This window comes from Stegodyphus dumicola, chromosome 9 (assembly GCF_044657685.1).
Source record: "Stegodyphus dumicola isolate Sdum_Otavi_A_Nest chromosome 9, ASM4465768v1".
NCBI lineage: Eukaryota > Metazoa > Arthropoda > Arachnida > Araneae > Eresidae > Stegodyphus > Stegodyphus dumicola.
In genome coordinates, this window is record NC_140776.1 from 129,974,781 (window position 1) to 129,996,424 (window position 21,644).

Sequence of the window (21,644 nt, forward strand, 5' to 3'; positions counted from 1 at the left end):
ATTTGTGTATTTCCAGCACCATCGTATGTGCAATTTTGTGTTCAATTGTATTTGATTAACACGTTGACTGCCGCACTCATTTGATGTGGTTTGTCCATGATGCCAACTTGAAATTTTTATTATGTGATGTATATTATGTTGAAATATTATGTACAGAAGATAATATAAGTTATATAATTGTGATTAATGCATTTTCCATTGTGGGGGTCACCAGGTGCTGTAGACCATTATTGCGATTTATAATTTAAATTTTTACAAATTATTATTCTTCGAACCATTATATTATTTTAAATAGTACCATTTAACAATGGTACTATTTAAAAATTTATCAGTATCGATATTTACTCTATGTATTTTACTATTGGTTGCGTCACCGGTGGCACCCACGGTGCTGTAGCCAAGTCGAGTGCCGGTCACCGATGATTCCCATGGCAGCCAACATGTTAACATAAATAAATATAACATTGGGCACTAGTTGCAACATTAACTTAGCATATTTTTTCTCATTACCCTGTAATTTTGATGACAGTTTTAAATTATTCCTATGAGCATTATATGTTCTTTGGGATATATCTACTGTTATTTTGGAGTCTATTTCCTCAACTATACTGATTATTGTACTATTTCTTTTACTGACAAAACTGCCCCTATAAAAAAAAAATTTCCATAGCTCCCCTGTTTGGTTGATGATTATTGTTTAAGGGAAAATAAGCACACTTCGTAGGACAATGATTTTGTTGGCAAATATGGCAGGACCCTTCTTTTTTATCACTAATCTGAGTCATATTCTTATTTTCTAGTTTAGTTAAATGATTTACATTGCTAGCAGGTACATAATCAGTAAATTTTTTTTGACAAATCCTTAATAGCTTTATTATTTTGCATTTGTTTTATTATTGATGTATTTATCTCAGGGGAGTAATCGTATGTTTGAACTCTGACTCCTAAAGTGATTTTTCAATATTCTTTTGCTTATCTAACCAGCAGTGCCAAAATCCATAGGGCCAAATTTTTTTACCTCCAGTCTGAAATATGTTTGAAGTACTTCAATGCATTTTGAAAGCATAACTTTTTAAGTGAGGTTATGCACCTCCTCGCTCGAACTGTGTATTATTGGTACATGTTGTATAATCGGAACAAAACAATATGATTTTTACTACTTTTTTTTAATTTTTCAAAATTTATTTCATTTTTATGTACTTTATTTATTTTAGGGCGATATTTGTACGTCTTGTAGAAAGAAAATTCATCATCATTGCAGAAACAAATATTTTTCTGGTACAAGAAATTCAACATGTCCCAGTTGTAAGGTTGAATGGAAATAAGTGCTCATGTTTTTTCTATCATAATATATATATTCTGTATGTAAATAAATATCTATACACAATTTATAAATCATAATACATAAATTTACATCAAATATTTTACATGAACATAAATGAAATATTAAATGCATTTTATGCTTTCACTACTGGTTGAATTTTCAAACAAGTTATATTAAATGCATCTCCAGCATATTTTGAAACCAGTTCTAACATGGCAAGTTTCTTCTGTGTGCATCGAGATGATTCCAGCTCATAAAGTGTACATATATTAAAAAGAATTCCATCATGAAGACAGGAAGAGGGACTACTACGAATTGTCTTTTCCAATAAATTCAGCGATTCTTTTAATCTTCCCATATATAACAAACACACTGCCATATTATTAGCAAGCTGGGGGGAAAATTTCATCATATTAGATATTTTCAAGACTAATTTCTACATATAATCTATTTTATTAAAATGTGTATTATTTTAAACTACATATAGTATATGGGGTAGTATTTCAACTAAAGTGCTGTTTTGAGCTCTCTGCAGTCATAAGTATTCATTAGAAAGCTATGAAGTTTCTGGAGCATACCAGTGAAGTGTAACTTTCTTATATTACTGTCAGCATGGTTGTTGTTACATCTCAAAATTGACAATGTATGATAGGTTGAAAGGAAAGTCTCTGCTGCAATATAGTCTAGTGGCAACATCAATCACTTCTGCAGTTTTAAAACTGAGTTTGTTGATGATTTTGGCTTTATCCCATCCAGTTATTAAATTTGCATTTAATGAGTTTGGATCCTTCATGGAATATTTAAGATATGCTATATTCATTGACGTAATGGTTGGTGCTAATTATAAATATATTTACGAAATGTGGTTGGTAGACATTTTGTAAATATCTTTATTCTTGTTGATAATTTCCTAGATGTTTAACTAATATATTGAGATAATAAAGTAAATCCTTTGAAAGAACTGATGTGTATGAGATAATAGGAGAATGTTTCATTGAATTTAGTTTTGTTTGATTCTTGCATTAGTAGAAACTTTACTTTCTCAGAAATAACTGCAGAATCTTTTTTTATTGATTTTCTTGATTAAGTTTTCCAAGAAAACCAGAGTTGATCTATTGTTTGTTGCACTTTATACGGTGTATTTACATTCATTTTACTACACGTGAAGAACATAATTCTTTAGTTTACTTTAAGTAAAAATAAAAAGCAACTGTTTTATGGGGTTGAAATGTAAAAGAATTATACACTGGTTATCATAAATTAAGGGAAAATCACAAAAATCACGATTACTGAAAAAGTTACATGTAGAATTTAATGAAACTTTCCCACAATATACAACACATAGTAAGGTATCAAATAACATAAAAAGAAATTACCAGACAAATATGGTAGTATAGAATTAGCACATGTATAAAATGAACAAATCAAAGGTGTCAGTTTGCTATAGGAAAAGTACCTTCAATATGGAATATGATCGCCTCTAGAAGCAATATAGCACATACACCGATGTGTGATGCTTTCAATTATGCGGTCTATCAGTTCCATAGGAAGCGAGAGCCATTGCTCTTGCAAAGCAGTTGCAAGCACGACAAGGGTCTGAGGGGGCGGATTGAGAGTAACTAGACATCTCCCTAAAGCATACCAAACGTGCTCGATAAGATTCAAATCCGGGGATCGAGCTGGTCACTCCATGCGCATAATTGTTTCCTGTTGAAGATAATCATCTACGATGCAAGCCCTGTGTGGTCTTGCGTTGTCGCCCTGTAACAGGAAAGCATCACCTATTGCCCCGCCATATGGATGCACATAAACATTAAGGATGTCATCTCTATAAATCTGAGCATTCACGGTTCCCCTTGGTCTGTGCGTCCACCCAAAGAGATGCCACCCCAAACACAGACACTGCCCCTTCCATATGCATCTCTTTCACGGATGTTTGACAGATGATAACAGGTTCTAGGTTCTCTCCATATTAAATAACACCTACTATTGCTTTCTAGACTAAACCTGGAATCATCCGTAAAGAGAACCGACCTCCATTGATGTCAGTGGGCACGACAGCATGTCCCATGTCCAGTGGACATGCTGTCATGCCCACTGAAAATGGTCACTCCTTTGGTGTGGCTTGAGTGGCACACAAATGGCTGGCCACCTTGCATACAGACCACCTTCGTGAAGCCTTCTACGCACAGTTGACGTTGACATGAACCTTCCAGTGGCTGAAGCAAGGGAGGATCTAAGAAGAGTCGGAGTATTGGTTCTATTCCTGCGTGCACATAATGTCAAATATCGGTCATCGTCGCTCGTCGTAGCAGTTGGCCGTCCTTGGCGGAACCTCCTAGATGCCGAATCTGTGGTTTGAAATTGCCTCCAAAGTCTATGAACCACAGAAGGACTCACATTTAGCCATTTGGCCACTTCTGTTTGACTTTGTCCTGTCTCTAGTCTCCCAATGGCTCTCCATCGCAGTTCTGCAGGCAAATGATACCTGGAAGTCATTGTTACGAATTGGCTATCTCAGATTTCTGTTGTCACTGTCACAGTGAAATATGTGGGCTTGCTCTCAAACATAGACTTTTATACTCCTCGCAGATGACGTATTCCGAAAGCAGCACCACTAATTTGCATATCACAGTTTTACTTAGCTACTCTTACTTGGAAACATATTCAAATTTTACACGGTTTGGCTTATTTTTGAGGGAGTTATCGTTATTTTTGTGATTTTTCCTTAATTTATGATAACCAGTGTAGGATTATTGCTGGGTTGCCAACAATAATGGTATGGTAGCCTAATGTCTTCACTTCATAAGATCAAGATATTGAATGTTATTTATAACTTCTCTGTTGATCATAATTTGTACCTTAGGGAAATTTTCTGAAATAAATGAAAGCAGAACTGTTAGTTTGTTTTCTGACCTTCTTATTGGTTGTAGATCTGACTGCTGGATCTAAACACAATAAAACTGCAGAAAAAATGGAAAGCTTCACAAATGTTGGTAATAAATTTGGATGTAATTTTCAGTTTTTCAACAAAATTCTTAAAACTCATAGAGAATCATGGATGGAAATAAGGATTTAACATCCATTTCATACACAATTTTATAGTGTCTACAGGCAGTGAGCAAAGCTACAGAAAGCAAGAATGTCTCTTAGCATGCCGGTGTCACCCATTTGGGCTGAAATTAATATGCAACACATGGAAAACTTTATTTTCACCAAGTTGTTCTAAAACCCCACTTTTTGGAAGAGATATTTCGATGAAATCTTTGTCCTGTCTAAACATTCAGAAGACGAACAGAAAATACTGCTTTCATTTACATTAGAAAATTTTTACACTTTAACATTAACAGAAATGTTAATAATAGCATTCAATTTCTTGATCTTCTGATCTTAAGAATTGGTGGCATTCTTTAGACTACAGTCTCAACTAGCAACCTCAAAACAATCCCATATGATTCCTTTTCATTTATTCTCATAAAACTGCTGCTTTCAATTTTTATTTAAAATGAGCTAAAGAAAACCCTGTCCTAACACACCTGTCCTACACCCAAATTTTACGAGAAATATAAATACATTTTATAAACTGCAACAAATAGACACTGTCTCAATTTTGTAGAAAAGCTTTTCAAGGAAATCAAACTTCTGCAGTTATTTCTTAGCAAGTGAAGTTGCTACTAATATAAGAATAAAACAGAAGTAAATTCACTAGTAATATTCTCCTATTAATCCAATCATTCCATGCATGAGTTCAATATTAAAAAGATTTGGTTAAAAAATTTAATAACTCCAGCCCCCATCTGTCTGGAAATTGTTACGAACAGACAAATTGAGCACCACAGCAATCGGTACGTCAGATATGAATGAATTCAGTTCATAAATGAAGATACAAACACAAACTCAATATACTATGGTTTGAAATCTACAGTTGTCAAGCACAGAAAAGATGTTTACAAAACGCCTGCCAACCAGCTGATCTCTGGTTAAATACTAACTTGAAACTCAATAACTGAATGAGAAAAGTCAAAATGATTAATATACCTTGGCTTTAATCAGAGAAATGCCAAAAATCTTAACTAGAGATAGTTGCAACAAAAATGCAGCCATACATTTGGATGTCGATTCTGCAAAGCGGAGCATACATCTCTGATCAAAAGTTGTGAGGTAAGGACTTTAGTGGACATGGTATATACAGTAGACACCACTTTTATTGTGATTGCAGTTAATGCTATCTATCAGATATTGTTATCTATTTGCCAAAGTTCTGCCCATTTGTAGTATATGAAAATATGGAAAATACATCGTTTATTGTTATCAAAAATTTGGTTATTATGATTGAACTAAGGTAGATTAAATTTTTAAAACTAAATAAATTCCAATAAAAATACCAAGTAAAAGATAAATTCACCAAACAAGGTGAAAATAAGTTATAAAAATTTTCAAGTGAGGGGTTAAGTTGCCAGACTGCTTTGTTTCAATTTCAGTCAACCATTTAAATTTATGCAAGGAAACAGCCTTAGTTTGACATAGATTTTGAATAACCCTATCGACTTTTAGAGCCATCAGACAGGTTTTTGTTCAAAAGTAAAAGAAATTTTGCAGAATTTTTTCTTTTCTGATGGGGAAAAAATTAGTTAGAAACATCTAAAACAAAAATAAGGAAGCTCTTATTCTCAATTTAAAATTTTACATGAGCATGTTCTCTTCCAATGAGTGATGCCTTCCAAGTAATAAAATTAGGGATGCAGTATTGGTCCAATAATTTTCAGAAACATATGAACAGGTCTTAAAATAACTTTTGCATTTTTCCTAATTAAAGTGCTGCAAAAATAACTATTTATATGTTCTTGATATTTTTTAATTAAATTAGTTTAATTCCATTGCTGTTTCGAAGAATATTTTTTCCCATCGTTTAATATCAAAATAGTTGTGGACAAACATGGTTGCATTAAGTGGTGCTTACTGTACATAACTTCAAGAGAACTGCTTCCATTATGATTTTGAATTCAGAGGAAGAACATACTTTAGAGATGATGGCATTTTATCATTTGTAGCAATTTTGGTCTTTGAGAAGGTGTAAGGAAAATTACAGAGAAATCTGAACAGAATAATTTTCCTTTGAACCTGGAAGAAGAAAAGTGCTTTGAGACACAAATAATGAAAGGTACAAATGGAAAAGTTAAAGTATCAAATTCCACATCCAGCCTTAGCATACAACAAAGATTAGGTGAGTCTCACAAGATTCTCTGGAATATCCTATATTATCATCTCTACAAACTTTATTTAACAGATCTTGCCTAATGATGTGGTTGCATGTCAAATGTAGAGTTCCTTGTTGTAAGATCATATTGAATGGAACTTTTTATGGAAAGATGAGATGCATTTTCATTTGTATGATGCAATTAATATGTATTAATTGTGTCATCTGGGCTATAGAAAATTCCCATTCTTTTCTTTAATTTCAGTTGCATTCAACTAAAGTTTCATTCTTGGACTCTTTTACTTTAAAAAAGCTCACTTCCAAGGTCAACAAAGTTTAATGATGGTGCTTCGTAACATACTCTGTCACGAGGGACCGTTGCAGAATTCCATCATTCTGACACTGCAAGCATGTAGAATAATTAGCTCCAAACAACCAATAGTGTTAAATTTCAGAATTACTTTTTTCTTAATATTTGGTCCACTGGATTCCTAGATCTAAATATCTGTGACTTTTGACCCTGTAGCTATCTGAAAGATTGCAATGATAACATATTTACTAGATATGAAATACAACATATCTATAGAAGCAAAATCTGATTACTCCACCATCTAAGTAAATTTCTTTTTCAGTTGCTCAATCTTTCAAAGATACTTCTAAGACTTTAAAATTTTCTGATCAATACTTACAGCTATAGAGAGCTTCTAATATCAGATATACTAGTTAGGAATTCACTTAATATCTTATTTTTATGACTAAGAACATCAATACCACAAAAATTTCCTTTAACAGAAATTTGTTAGTTAATATTTTTATAGTAAGAACATTAACCATACCCATTAAAACATGCATCTCCTTTCAAAACATATAATTTTTTTAAATAATTTCTGAATGAGAAGTTTGAAAATTTCATTTATCTTAGATAATGAAACAATTATTTATGCATCTAAAAACTATCACTTACAAAAAGTTTAACAAACCTTAATTAACAGTTTTTTGTATTATCATTTTAGGAGAGGGGGGGGGGACTATAGATTCACGTTACTTACCATAGCATTACCAGGAGATATGGAGTAGGCTTCTTGGTAATACTTATATGCTTCTTCACTATTATTAAAAGCAATAGCAAGCAAAGCTCTGAAAAAAAATATAAAGTTTAAGATTAATTTCAATAGTAATATTAATGCAGTTTAAAAAGTTTTATTTATAGCCTTGATAAGTCATCAAATATATTAAAGTTGTATATCATTCAGTGTATGAAGGAAAAAGCACAAACAATATGAAACCCATGCACAATTCTAAGTGAAGATTAAACACACTAAACTCAATTATGTATGCATGGGAAACAGATAATTTAGGTATTTAACCGGTTTTATTTAGCTATTTTACTTATCATACAGTATAACAATTTTTCTATACACTCAACAGCCACTCTTGTTATTTCACCTTAATCTTTATACTCAGCTGGCTTTGCTTGAGTCAATTTCATCAAGACTGTCTTGGTTTGTTAAAATCCTACAGTTCTCAATAGACACTTCTGCATTTCTTTGCCTACATTTTCAAATCTTTAGATAACAGATTTAATTTCAGTGAGGCCTGATTATGTTACCTCTTCATCAATAGAATCTTTTTATTTAACACGTTCACTGCCAAGTGACATTTTCAAAAACAGTTTCACCACCAGGGCTGTGGAGTCGGTAGGGAAAATGTCCGACTCTTGACTCCTGGAATTTTAACGACTCCCTCATATATATATATATATATATAAATGTAAGATAAAAATATATGAATCAGAATTATAACTATAAACATTAATTCTTAATCTCTATTCTAAAATCGTAATAACTTATCTGCATTGCGTCATTCAAATTAATCATGCGATCTTACATAACCATTAATACCAGATGCCTCTTGACGACCAATCACCGAATTGTAAACCAAAACTTTTCTCTTCGCGTGCTTCCATCTGTCATAACTACGCACTTCAGCTTTTGCTCTCTACTTTGCTAAGATATAATTTTGCTGGCTTGCTTTCTATCTCAACAATATCTAAAATGTAAATCTTCTGTGGAAAGGCACGACTAGAGTGCCAAGTGATCTGTGGCCACAAATATCAATTGGAAATAAAAATGGAATTAAAATTGCCTCGACTGCCAAGTTCTTTAAATACTACACAATCAAAATTCTTCTTCAATATGGATCTAAGCACGCATCGACACTGCTCCGGCTTTTCCTTGTGCTTTTATTATGACAATTAAGCCGGTAGGATAATTTCCTGCAGCCTGAAACTTCAATGGAAGATTTAGTTCAGCTCTACAAATCATCGTTTTGTGATAAATCCAAGATAATGTGAAAGAAGTGAATCATCAAGTTTGTTTTTTCAGTGTTTAAAAAATAACAGATCATTCTTCTGCTGTGGTGTTTTGCAAGTGCTTCAAAAAAATAATTATGCGTAGTGTTTACAGATTGAAAGTAATCTCTCAATAAATTGAGAAGTTCGAATGCCTAGTGAAGGAAATCATCAGTGAATTATCGTTTAGGAATTAAGCAATACAGCGGGTTCAAGGTCGATCTGAGTTACTGTTTGCAAGTATGTGTGATAGAAAATTATTTGCACTTCCGCTTTTTCAACTGATAAAAAATTATAACATTCGTGTGAATCTAGCTCAGGAACTAAATTATTTAATGTGCTGCGAATTCTATAGTTTTCATTTCAACATTGGTTAAAATTTCTGCAATTTGTTTTGAGAAAATCTGAAATTCTTGTTCATTAATTTTTCTAATTTTTCATAATTATGTGTGAGCAAATTAAGTAACGAATTTTAAGCTATTTAAATTATTCATAGGGAAGGATATTAAGATAAGTTTTTATGTTTTTGAAATTTTGTTGAGAATTTTGAATACGAATTTTATAATTATTCTAAAAATAAAGATGTTAAAAATAAGTGAAATTAGTACAGATAAGTAATATGAAATTATGGTAAATGCATGTTAAAATTTATGGGTTATTGTGTGTTAAGTATAGTATGATGAGGGTGTACTGGTTCCTTCAACAGAGGCCTGTAAATTACCTCTGTACAGTTGTTCCTTTTACCCTCTTCATGCAAGATAATGTTGGAGGCTCTCATTTTATGAATGCATGTAAATTTTTTACATTATTATTATTATATTTTTTTTATAATGGAATGTATTAGTGCAGTTCTCAAATGCCAGTTACCTTAATGCAAGGAATGGAGGCCTTTTCAAGTAACTGCCTAGGCACCCTGGGCTACCAGTGCAGAGAACACGCTGGTTAGCTCAAGCGGACAGCCCTATTGATGGATATGTTTGTTTAGAAGAATTGCGAGGCTTCCAGTTTGGTAAAATCAGGAATTGTAAATGAAAGATGATAACGGTGAAACCATAAATTCTGAAAATCTTAATCCTATTATTTATGATGTTAAATTATAATTTATCAGTATGGAAATAGGTATCATAAATATTTATGTGCATTACATTTAATTATAAGTAATGATTATGTAAAAGTTTATTTTGTGATATTCTGCGATAACAAGAACTTTCTCTGAAGAATTATGATTATGTGAATTCTCAAACAAAAAGACTTTTGGACTGAAATGCTTAAAAATTCAGTAGGACTTTAAAAATTAAAAATTTACTTTAAAAAATTGATATTTATAAATTATACTTTACAGGACAAAAATTTTATGATTTATGTTTTTGTTTACATTTGCTAGTGCTTTAACTCTTTCTCTTTAAAAAGACTTCTCTATCGCTGCGCCTTTTTCTTTTTGAAGGGGGGGAATATGTAAGATAAAAATATATGAATCAGAATTATAACTATAAACATTAATTCTTAATCTCTATTCTAAAATCGTAATAACTTATCTGCATTGCGTCATTCAAATTAATCATGCGATCTTACATAACCATTAATACCAGATGCCTCTTGACGACCAATCACCGAATTGTAAACCAAAACTTTTCTCTTCGCGTGCTTCCATCTGTCATAACTACGCACTTCAGCTTTTGCTCTCTACTTTGCTAAGATGTAATTTCGCTGGCTTGCTTTCTATCTCAACAATATCTAAAATGTAAATCTTCTGTGGAAAGGCATGACTAGAGTGCCAAGTGATCTGTGGCCACATATGTCAATTGGAAATAAAAATGGAATTAAAACTGTCTCGACTGCCAAGTTCTTTAAATACTACGCAATCAAAATTCTTCTTCAATATGGATCTAAGCACGCATCGACGCTGCTCCAGCTTTTCCTTGTGCTTTTATTATGACATATATATATATATGTAAACATATATACATGGGTTACAGCTTATTTTTTTAATATAAAAGAAGTAATAGATGCTACAGAAAAAAAAAAAAAAAAAAAAAAAAAAAAAAAAAAAAAAAAATTGATGCCATAGCAAATTATTTATATTAATTAGCATTTATTACGAAATAGAAAAACTGGCATTAGTTGTTTCTAAGAAACAGTATAGCTTCAGCAAGATCTTTGTTGGAGGCCCATAGATCCGATTTGATAAATTTCAGAGCTGTTACTGTTAGAGCTACTTCTTTTAACTTTTCAGGATATATTTTTATAAGTTCTAAAAGAGGTGTCTTGCGAGCACAATCCTATTTCTTCAAAGGCCATGTAGAAATCTTGTTTGTATTTTTTTCATTTTTATATCTAAAGGCTCTTGGTTCTTTATTTTCATTCGCTTTGCTTTAGCCCTTTTAATATTATCTAAAAATATTTCTTAAAATCTAATTCATCACTAGAAGTGGATGATAGAGACTCAATTGCAATGTCTGCAGTTTGACTGCCCTGATTTGAATTCTCCAATTGTTCTGAGAATAATTTCATTCTTAATGAGATGACTTTCTTTGCCTTTTTAATTTGTTCGTCATTTAAGAAAGTTTGGTGTTTCGGATCTATCCCAGCAAGATCTCATAGTCTAGCAAGCTAGTTTCTCTTTTCTTTATTGAAGAAATGATTCCTTCTGCAATAAACCCTCCATTTCAGAAAGAACAAACATCCCATTCTTCCGTTCTCGCCTCCTGTAAATTCTTCAGATTGCAGCTTTTTTTGTGGCTATATACTGGGTAGAAAGAAGAGTTTCCAATTCTGCAAGATCATTCCAACAGTCTTTCTGTTAGTGAAACATTAGGATTATCTACTCCTTCTAAAAAAGTTCTTAATTCTAAAAACTCTTTATCATCAAATATGTACTTCCTTATCACGTTGCTTGATCAATAATTGCTCCTTTTCCTGCTCACTTCCTAAGAATGGTATCAATTTTAGGAGTTCTTGCTGCTATTGCTGCTTACCTAAATTTACCAGTGGGATTTGTAACTAAATGAATCAGTTTAATTGCTAATGACAAATATCACATCCATCCTTATATTTGAGGTACGTGCGGGTAACGTGCTTACAAAAGTATAGATAACATTACCTAGAAAAGTAGGCATATACCATTAAGAATGAGATTTAATAACGAGAAGTAATATAGATACATAATAATGGCTTAAGGAAGCGTACAGTCCCAACACAGATATGGCTGCCGAAGTTTACATATCACGTTGAAGGCACACGACTGGAGTAGTTTCACAGATGCACAGACTGAAGTCATTACTCAGAACTGGCCGGGAAAACTCATCGCTCCCATCAGCCCTTGGGTTGCCATACAGGCTTACTTTCTTTGTTTACTGTTTCGCCAATTGGCGGTTTTCTCTAGAGTTTTTGAGTCTGTATCACCTGTTTGGCGCTGCCACTGCATACTCCCTCCGCAGTGTCAACAAAATGTGACATACCGATGCGAGGGTCGGATTAATCATCCAGAACGGGTGATACAAATTTCCAAAAGTTTTTTCACACTCTTGGGAACAACTTGGGAAGAGTTCATGGTTACAAAAGTGGGTTTCAGTCTATCTATGGAGATCGTTTGCTTAGTCCCTTTTATTTCGAGATCAAATGTTTTATCTCGTCTTTCGAGCACTTTAAATGGCCCATCATAAGGAGCTTGCAGTGGTTTTTTAACTCCGTCGAATCGAACAAACACATGCATGGACTCGTGAAGTCATGGATGAACGAAACAGGTTCGCTGACTGTGGCTAGAAGTCGTGGTTGGGTGGACACTGGCAAAATGGGATTTTAAATCCCCCACAAACTGTTTTGGGGACACGTCTGTAGGTGTCGAATTGAAAAATTCTCCTGGGAGACGAATGGTCTTTCCATACACAAGTTCAGAAGTGGTTGCTTCAATGTTCTCCTTGAGAGCGGAGCGGAAACCCATGAGAAGTGTTGGAAGAGCCGCCACCCAGTTTCTGATATCATAAGCTTTTAAGGCAGCTTTCAAAGGATGGTGGAATTCCACGATAAGTCCATTCGCCTGTGGGTGGTAAGGAGACGTCCTGATCCTTTTGATTCCCAATAATTGGGAAAGGGCTCAAAATAAGCCGCTTTCAAACTGTCGCCCTTGGTCAGTAGTAATAGCCGGACAACCAAATCGAGTATTCCAGTGGTCATAGAAAGCCTGTGATACTGTGCATGCAGTTATGTCTGGTATGGGTGCTGCTTCGGGCTATCTAGTAAATCTATTTATCATAGTTAAACAGTAATAAGTATTCTGAGAAAGAGGTAGCGGATCAACAAGGTCAAGGTGGACGTAATCAGATCATTGTGATTGGTCTGAAAGCTTCATTAACGGGGTTCTAGTATGCCTGCTTACTTTTGCTTTCTAGCATGGAATGCATTGCCGTGCCCATTGTGTGCAATCTTTATGGATGGAAGACAAAACAAATCAAGAACATATTAACTTTGTTGATGCACGAATGCCGGGGTGAGACAAATTGTGCAATGTGGCAAAAACTTTGTCATGGAATGCCACTGGGGGAATGTAAGGGCGGATGGTACCTGTTGACAAATCGCAATATATCGGTAAGCTACAATTAGGTAAGATAACTTTTTTGAGTTTTAGAACTTTTGAATCTTTAAATAAAGTTTTTATTCTGGCAATTTCTTCATAGTTGATAGGGTTATGCATGCTTATTGCTTCTATGCGCGAAAGTGCATCCGTGGTGATATTCTCCGAACTTTTTATATGGTAAATTTCAGTGGTGAATTGTGAGATAAAATCTAACTGCCTAGCCTAACGAGGTGAATATCCAAATGCTGTTGGAATGCATACGTAAGTGGTTTGTGATCGGTGATTAAAGAAAAGTTCCGTGTTTCCAACATATGCTTAAAATGCCTAATAGCAGCATAAGCTGCCAATAGTTCTCGATCATATGCACTATAGTTCCTTTCTGCTTGCGAAAGCTTTCGTGAGAAAAATGTGAGAGGCTGTAAGTTTCCTTCAACTATTTGTGATAGCGTCCCGCCTATCGCGAAGTCTGATGCTTGCAGTGTAAAACCAACTGGGCATCTTTCTTCAGGTGTGCTAAAAGAACCGCATTTGCGATTAACTGTTTGCACTTTCGAAATTCCTTTCGCGCTTCCTCAGACAAAGGGCTGTCTTATCTTTTTTCTTAGCCCCTTTTAAACAGGAAGTGAAATAAATGTATTTGATTCTGGGCTATGTTGGGTAAAAATCGAAGGTAAATATTTAAAAATCTCTGCAAATCCTTTACCGTTTTAGGAAGCGGGTAGTTAAGTATCAGTTCAACTTTGTTCGCCAGAGGCTTGGTACCATCTTTATTAATTAAATGTCCTAAGAAAGATATTTCGGGAACGTCAGAAACACATTTCGAAGCGTTAATTGTCAATTCATATGAAGTTAATCTTTCAAAAACAGTACATAAGTGAGATTTATGATCATCTTCTATATCACTAAATATGAGCTGCTCCGCACAGTCCGAAATTTAAAAACAGAAATTCAAAAAGACCAAATGGCTGCAAACTACAGTTTTCGGTATATGATCTGGATGAACTGGTATATGATGATATGCCCGAACGATATCAATTTTTGAAAACATTTTCTTTCTGCTAAGTGTATTATTAAATGTGGAATAGGTAATCTATCGGGTTCGATGTAGGCGTTTAATTTTCGGTAGTCTCCTACCGGCCGTATATTGCCCGAACTATTAGAAACTACACGAAGAGGTGATGACCATGTCGATTTTGATGTTCTACAAATACTTTGATCCATCATAAATTGAAATTCTTTTTTTTACTGCTTCGTATAACTTAGGGCTTAACCTACACGTTTTACTATGCACAGGAGGACCGTTTGTTTCGATGTAATGAACCGTACTATGCTTTACTCTGTCCAAATTAGATTTTAACTTCAGTAAATCCGGAAAGTCCTTCAAGATTCTGTGATATAGTGAATCACTCGATACAAGCTTTACCCAAAAACAATTTTCAGAATTGGAAAGAGAACCAATTCGAGTTAATTTTGTAGTATGATCGATAAGCCTAGAAAGCCATTACCTAGAAAAATAGTAATCGTAATTGAGATAGGCATATACCATTAAGAATGTGATTTAATAAAGAGAAGTAATATAGATACATAATAATGGCTTAAGGAAGCGTACAGTCTCAACACAGATACGGGTGCCGAATTCTACATATCACGTTGAAGGCATAAGACTGGAATAGTTTTAACAGATGCACACAGACTCGTCATTACTCAGAACTGCTGGGGAAAACTTGTCACTCCCTGTCAGCCTGTAGGGTTGCCATACAGGTTTACTTTCTTTGTTTACTGTTTCACCAATTGGCGGTTTTCTCTAGAATTTTTGAGTCTGTATCATCTGTTTGGCGCTACCACTGCATATTTATTCATTAATATGTCAATAAAATAGAAAATAACTATTTATTAATGTATACAGTCCATAAATAAAAATAATAACTCAGATTGTCATTAATTTTTTTTTAATTCATTTTAATTTCATTTCAAATTCAAACTGTCCAACAAAAAATGGAGTTGGAGTTGACCTGTTTTTAGAGACTCCAGCTCCGATTCCTTTTACCCCAAAATCTGCCCCACTCCGACTCCACAGCCCTGTTCAGCATGCCAACAAATTTTAAGTAATTAATTGTAAAAATAAAAATAGAAAACGTATTTATTGGGAAGATATTGAATTTAGATAATTTTTAATTGCTGTACTAATTATACCAGTTATATCGTAGCCATTTTTTGTGATAAAATGTTTTATGTTTGGTTACAAGAGTTACAAGTTTAGTACAGTAGTTACAAGTTTTATGAAACTACAAGTATATTCGTAGTTGCTTATAACAAAGATTGTTATCATAATTGTTGCAAAAATAATCAAAGATTATTATAAATTGATTATTTTTAAGTTCCTATGTTATTTATTTTACAATTACTTATATTAATTATAATAAATCTCTTGAATTGCACCAAAATGCTGTGTTTTTTTCTAATCCCCAAAGCTTTTCAAAGAACATGAAAATTCTATGACTTTCATCGTTATATGGCATAGGTAAAACAAAAAAATTCTAGGAATTAACTCATAGCTGGCACCTAAACACAAACTTCGACCTACGAGATAACCCATGGTTGGCAGCGAATGTGTTAATGATATCAAAGATTAGCTTTTCCTGTGTCAGTCACAATTAATGTTAAGCTTTGGAATACTACTCCGATTCTTAGGAATGAGATCAGGGCACAATGCATCATAACAATCCTCAAGTACAAATATGATAACTTTTGGAGGGATGATGTGCAGACAATCTAACACATAAATAAATGGGAGTTCAATGTACTTACTAGTTCAACTTATGTATAAGCTAATATTTCAGCACTCAGAGGTGACAAAAAGTTATAGCAAAAATATTTCACATCAGTATTAGTAATAACTATTCCTACACTGTGTATTATAGTTCTATTCTTAATCACTACAATTACATATCTTTTCTACTAACATTTTATTGCCATTCTGCATTCTAATACTTGTGCAAATAATATTTAGGAACTTAATGAATGAATAAATAAATAAAAATAGATACTTTAATTATAATTTTGCACAGAAATGTTCAGGATTCCTTAACCCCCCTAAATATTCATTGGAGATTTAAATTATAATTTTTCAGATTATATATAATTTGAGTTGTTAAATGGAGCTGTACCATAAAAGCTCTTATGGAAGATACTGCAAAAATATAGAAACGAGCTAAGTCTCTTATCTAAGGCATGCCTTCATGGAGGATTTTCTAGAGGAAACTTCTTCATTATGTAAATTACATGCTAGGAATAAGAATCTAGAAGAATTACCACTGTTAGGCAACTTAAGGCTTTGACAGTTATGGCATACAATATAGACAGTTATGGCATACAATTCTGTGTTGACACTATAATCTAAGCATGAATTCTATACGTATGGTACTAGTGTTTGATAAGGCATATAAAATGTGATAATGAATTATAAGATTAGTCAGACCATGTCATGTTACGAATTACCTTATTCCTAACATAAATTTTGGTTTAAATAATTATCCCAACTACAAACAACATAATATATATGCTAATATTTAATTCATAAATTATACACGATAAGAATCGCCAACATTAAATAAAATAATAAGGAATAGTGTAATGAAGCACTATATGCTATAGTATACTGTTGTGCAATTTCTCCCTTTTGCATGCATGAAACTAGAAGGATTTTGACGTTTCGCATGGTGAAAGCGTAAAAATAGTCCTAGGTGCATTTTAATTGTGTTTTAAATTCTAGAAGACCATTCCTGGTGTTTATTTTGTGACTTAAAAATAATTCATTTCATTAATTTTCAAACTCTGTTTTATGGCATGGTAGACTATGAATAACTGAAAGTGCAAGTACAGTGGTTATGAGGACCTTTACTGTACTATATTTCAGAAACCTAGTTATGATAAGGACACAATTTGCGAAATAGATATATCATATAGAACTTCTACCATGTCACTATAATTGGTTGCGAAAATATTCCCTATAAAACTCTACACTTTCTTGGTTTACAAAAGAGAGATCTGCATAGCTTGAAGACAAACAGCAGTGACTATTCAATATTTTGTGAATTAAGAGAACACATTTTCCTCAATAGAGCTATATTTATACAGAATTATTATACTTAGATAACAGAAAACCCATTATATCAGCTAGAACCAATAGTTTATTCATGTATTTTTCTGGCTGGTCTAATTTTATCCTCCATCATTTTATCTTTGAATTATATCTCTTAATGTAACAAAAGCTAACATAGAGTTTTATGATATTTATGCTGGATGGAAATTTATTATAAATACAGGGTATTTATAAGGTAAAACAGTTTTGCACTGGTGAGAATCTGTATAAGATTCTCATGAACCTTGACCATTGGAGGCACTGACATCAGAAAATACTGCTTGTATCTAAAAGGAAATATTGAGTGATATGAGATTAAAAGTCAAGAATATAGCAGCAAGATTGGATCTATCTAAAACTATTGTTTTGCACATTTTACATAAACAAAGTCTGCTGTATGGGTACGGCAACCTTTTTCAGCAATTAAAAAAAGCAGCATGTCAGTGCACTTCAAAAACAGCCTTGTGGATTTAAGAAGCTCGACTATCCCCTTTACAATCCAGAGTTAGCTCCAAGTGATTTATTACTTGTCTCCCAGATTAAAATCTTATCTCTGGAGAAAATATTTAATGATAATGGCATGAATAAAGCAGTCATAGAACATTTTGAGGAAAAAAACTTCAGATTACTTTTACAGAAGTGGTTCATAAAATGATGTGTTTAGTATATCAAGTTATATGGAGATAATATTGAATAATAAACTGTTAAAAATTTCTTTATTTCTTTTAGAAGTATATTAAGCCAAAAATCTTATATCTGTCTATGTAGCTTACATAAGCCTCTGTAAAGCATCTTGTAGAAAAGGCATTAGTTTTGACGCAAATGGCTAATTATGTGACAACTACATAAAATCTATGGGTTCTGGTTATAAGTGTGAATTTTACATCCTTGGGAGATCCTTGAATACCTTGCCTTAATACAGCAAAAATTCTCTGAAAATAAAATACCATTTTAAGCTGATCCCCATGATGCTTCTTTTCACATGAGGGGAAAAAAAAAAAAAAAAAAAAATAAAAAAAAAAAAAAAACTCAAACCATCTGCAAACAAGAGTAGTCAGTTTAGCTGACATGAGTTAGTTTATTTCATGTTTTACTCAGATCTTGCTGCAATCTATTTTTGAGCACTAAATGGCATACAAGTAACCCCCGCTAGAAAAAATAAAAGGGGGAGTCTGAACATTTCTAATAAATAATAAAGAATGAATGTTATGGGGAACATTTCTTTCTTCACTAAAATGAGAATTTTAAATTTTCGGCAAGAGGTCTAAAATCGGTAGGTGCACTATATGCATAAACTAATCATCTCAATATTCTGAACAGCATTGAAAACATATTTGGCAATACATTTTGGCCATACAGATACACATACTATTTGCCATATTTATCTATAGGCAGCAATTAGCAATGATTGATAGTTACGATATTTAACATCAGTCATGAGTTACAGACATGGATTGACTGATCAATAAAAAGTAACTGAATGCTGTTTTTCAACTTCACCTAACAGCTGTGAAATCAATTATCTATTATTAATACTTTATGTTCTTTAAAAAGGCACAAGTCCTCCCAAATATTCTGTGTACATTGCATACTAGATCAATGGTCTCAAACTGGCGGCTCCTGAAGCAATTTTATGTGGGCCCACGAAGACATTTCAATTAGGAATTTCTTGCAAATACAGTGCTACAAAGATTTTAATTATCTGAAGTCCACGTTTACATTATTTTCGTTACCATTAATGCGACTAAGGCATCAGAAAATTTATAAATGGAGCTGACTAATTTACAATGTGATATAGATCTTATTTAAAGATTTGAAGATACAGATTTTATTAACTTTTATATTTGAACTGTCAGAAAATAAATCAATTGTGAAATTTGGTACTAAGAATAAATGCTTTGTCCAAGAATACATTGATATGTGAGCAGTTTTTTGCCCCCACAGTTGAAAATTAATAAGAATGAAACCTGATTGACGAATGAATATCTACAATCTAGGATGAAGATAATTTTTAGTAATTTCTGTCTATGACTACAAATTGTATCAGAATCGAAATGTCATCAAGTGCCAAGCTGTTGTGAGAAATAAAAGAAATTTATAATTATTATAATAAAATTTATATTATTATTTATAAAAACACATGTAATTTTATTTACTTTTCGAAGAAAAATTTAATTAATATAACAGAAAGGGATTTTAGTTGTCAAGATTAAGTATTAAGTGTTTTCTCATTTGAGATAGCTTCTCTGAATATTTAAATTTTTCACAATTTCTTTCAGTTATGAACTAAATATGTTAGAACTATGTTACATAAATGTCAGTCTGAAAATTTGATATTTAGATGTTAATATATTTGTATTACAAAGTGTAAACAAACAAACAAAAAAAAGTTTGAAGGAACAAACTTCGGATTTCAGACAAAAAGTAAGTATAGCTCAGGTGAAAAGAAAATATTTTACGTTTTCCCCTCTGAAAATCAATCTTCTTCATTTACTAAATAAAAATGTTTACAATTACTTTTAAGAAACTGGTTACAGTTCCATGAAAGCTTATAGCTTTTAGATTTCATTACTGTTATGTTATGTTTAGTGTGGAATTTCGGTTTTATATTAAATTAAGTAATATCACAAAGGCAATTAATATTCAATGTTCATTAAAATTTTTGTTAGTTACTGTGTTGCCATTCTCAGCACTATTTAAATTTCTTGTTATGTAAGCCTTTTTATAAAATAATCCTTTCTGAAACTGCTGCAATTAAAAAAAAAAACTAAAAAGGGAAGTTAATAAATTTTCTGAAATGTAAGCATTATGAACTGTTCTTACTTATTAATTTTTTCTTCCACTCGGAACTTTTCTGGTATGTCTTCTGAAAGTTTTCCTGCTTTTGTGAAACACTCTTGAGCATACTTAACATCTCCAAGCTATAAAAAAGAAAATAAGCATTAACCTTTAGGTGGGTAGCTGATGAGCCTACAGCAATTAAAGTAGTATTTTTGTAAACACAGTAAAACTACCACAATTAAACAATACCATAATTCCACATGATTTTGGTGGAGGTGGTTATCTTACAGAACTTGACTATTGCTGATACTTAGTATGATTATTTATTTTTGTCCTAATAACATTATAAAACCTGCTAACAAGTTTTTCAATGGCTAAGTTAGAACTTTAAGAATTTTTCAAGGATTAGCTTATGAATTTCTTAGCTGGGAAAAGTTATTAGGAAAGAAAATTTACTAAAAGCAAACCTATAGTTAAATTAATAATGAATTAAATTTTTCTTCTGCCACAAAAACAGTACCTGCAAATATATTCTTCCTAAAGCAGAATGAAGTTCTGGTGCATGTTCCTGACTTTTTTCCATTAGAATCTTTATCACCGAAACTGCTAATATGTAATCCTTAAAGAAAGGAAAAAATATATACAAATGTGAACATATATTGTTTATTTAGTGAAGGTTTAATAAAAAAAAAAACATGTTACAGTCAAAAGTCGTTAATCCGGAATGATCTATAAACCGGACCTCAAAGCTACAAACTTTTTGCGCACTATGCAGCGCGCAATACCTTTATGCATGCGTGTTAAATGTATAACGGACGGTATAAGCTAAGCTAAAATTATCTAATTATCTATTTCAGTTAATGTTGCAGATTGCGTTGTTCCTTAATCTTTGAATTGGATCCGGCTTATTATTTTTTGCAGACTGTTAGAGCAATTTTATAAAAGTAAGTTGGAACTTTCGATTATGTCAAATAGAATTTCCGATGCTGGAGCTGCAAAAGGATCTACAAAGGGAAAGCATGTTTCGATGTCCATCAAACAAAAAGTGGAATTGCTGCAAAAAATGGATAAAGGCTCTTTTGTTTCTCTAACCATTCCGAAATCTGTTTATCAATTTCACGCTGCTCTGCAAGCGGAGGGGGGGGGCGCACAATGAACTGGAAGTTGATCTGTCAGCACTATCCTTATCTTCAGAGCAGATGTTTTTATTTTATTCGGCTTATAATCCCTTACTAAATGTAGTATTTCATCTCAATGTACTCCGTCTTTGATAAGATT

General features: G+C 32.7%; 2 protein-coding genes across 3 annotated transcripts in view; one reads left to right on the forward strand and one right to left on the reverse strand.

Annotated features, from left to right (window-relative positions):
* The window catches only part of Nse1 (SMC5-SMC6 complex component Non-SMC element 1), a 57,408-nt gene extending 41,520 nt beyond the window's left edge, over positions 1–15,888 (forward strand). The window contains exon 6 of the mRNA XM_035356768.2: positions 1,215–15,888. Within this exon, the coding sequence (XP_035212659.1) occupies positions 1,215–1,325 (111 nt within the window). The 3' untranslated portion in view covers positions 1,326–15,888. The remainder of the gene's footprint in view (positions 1–1,214) is intronic.
* LOC118186650 (trafficking protein particle complex subunit 12) overlaps positions 1,388–21,644 on the reverse strand; it is an 80,042-nt gene continuing 59,785 nt past the window's right edge. For both annotated transcript variants that reach the window (XM_035356766.2, XM_035356767.2), the window contains exons 11-14: positions 20,887–20,985; positions 20,409–20,506; positions 7,571–7,658; positions 1,388–1,715 (exon numbers count right to left, since the gene is read on the reverse strand). In XM_035356766.2, the coding sequence (XP_035212657.1) occupies positions 1,458–1,715; positions 7,571–7,658; positions 20,409–20,506; positions 20,887–20,985 (543 nt within the window). In that variant the 3' untranslated portion in view covers positions 1,388–1,457. The remainder of the gene's footprint in view (positions 1,716–7,570; positions 7,659–20,408; positions 20,507–20,886; positions 20,986–21,644) is intronic.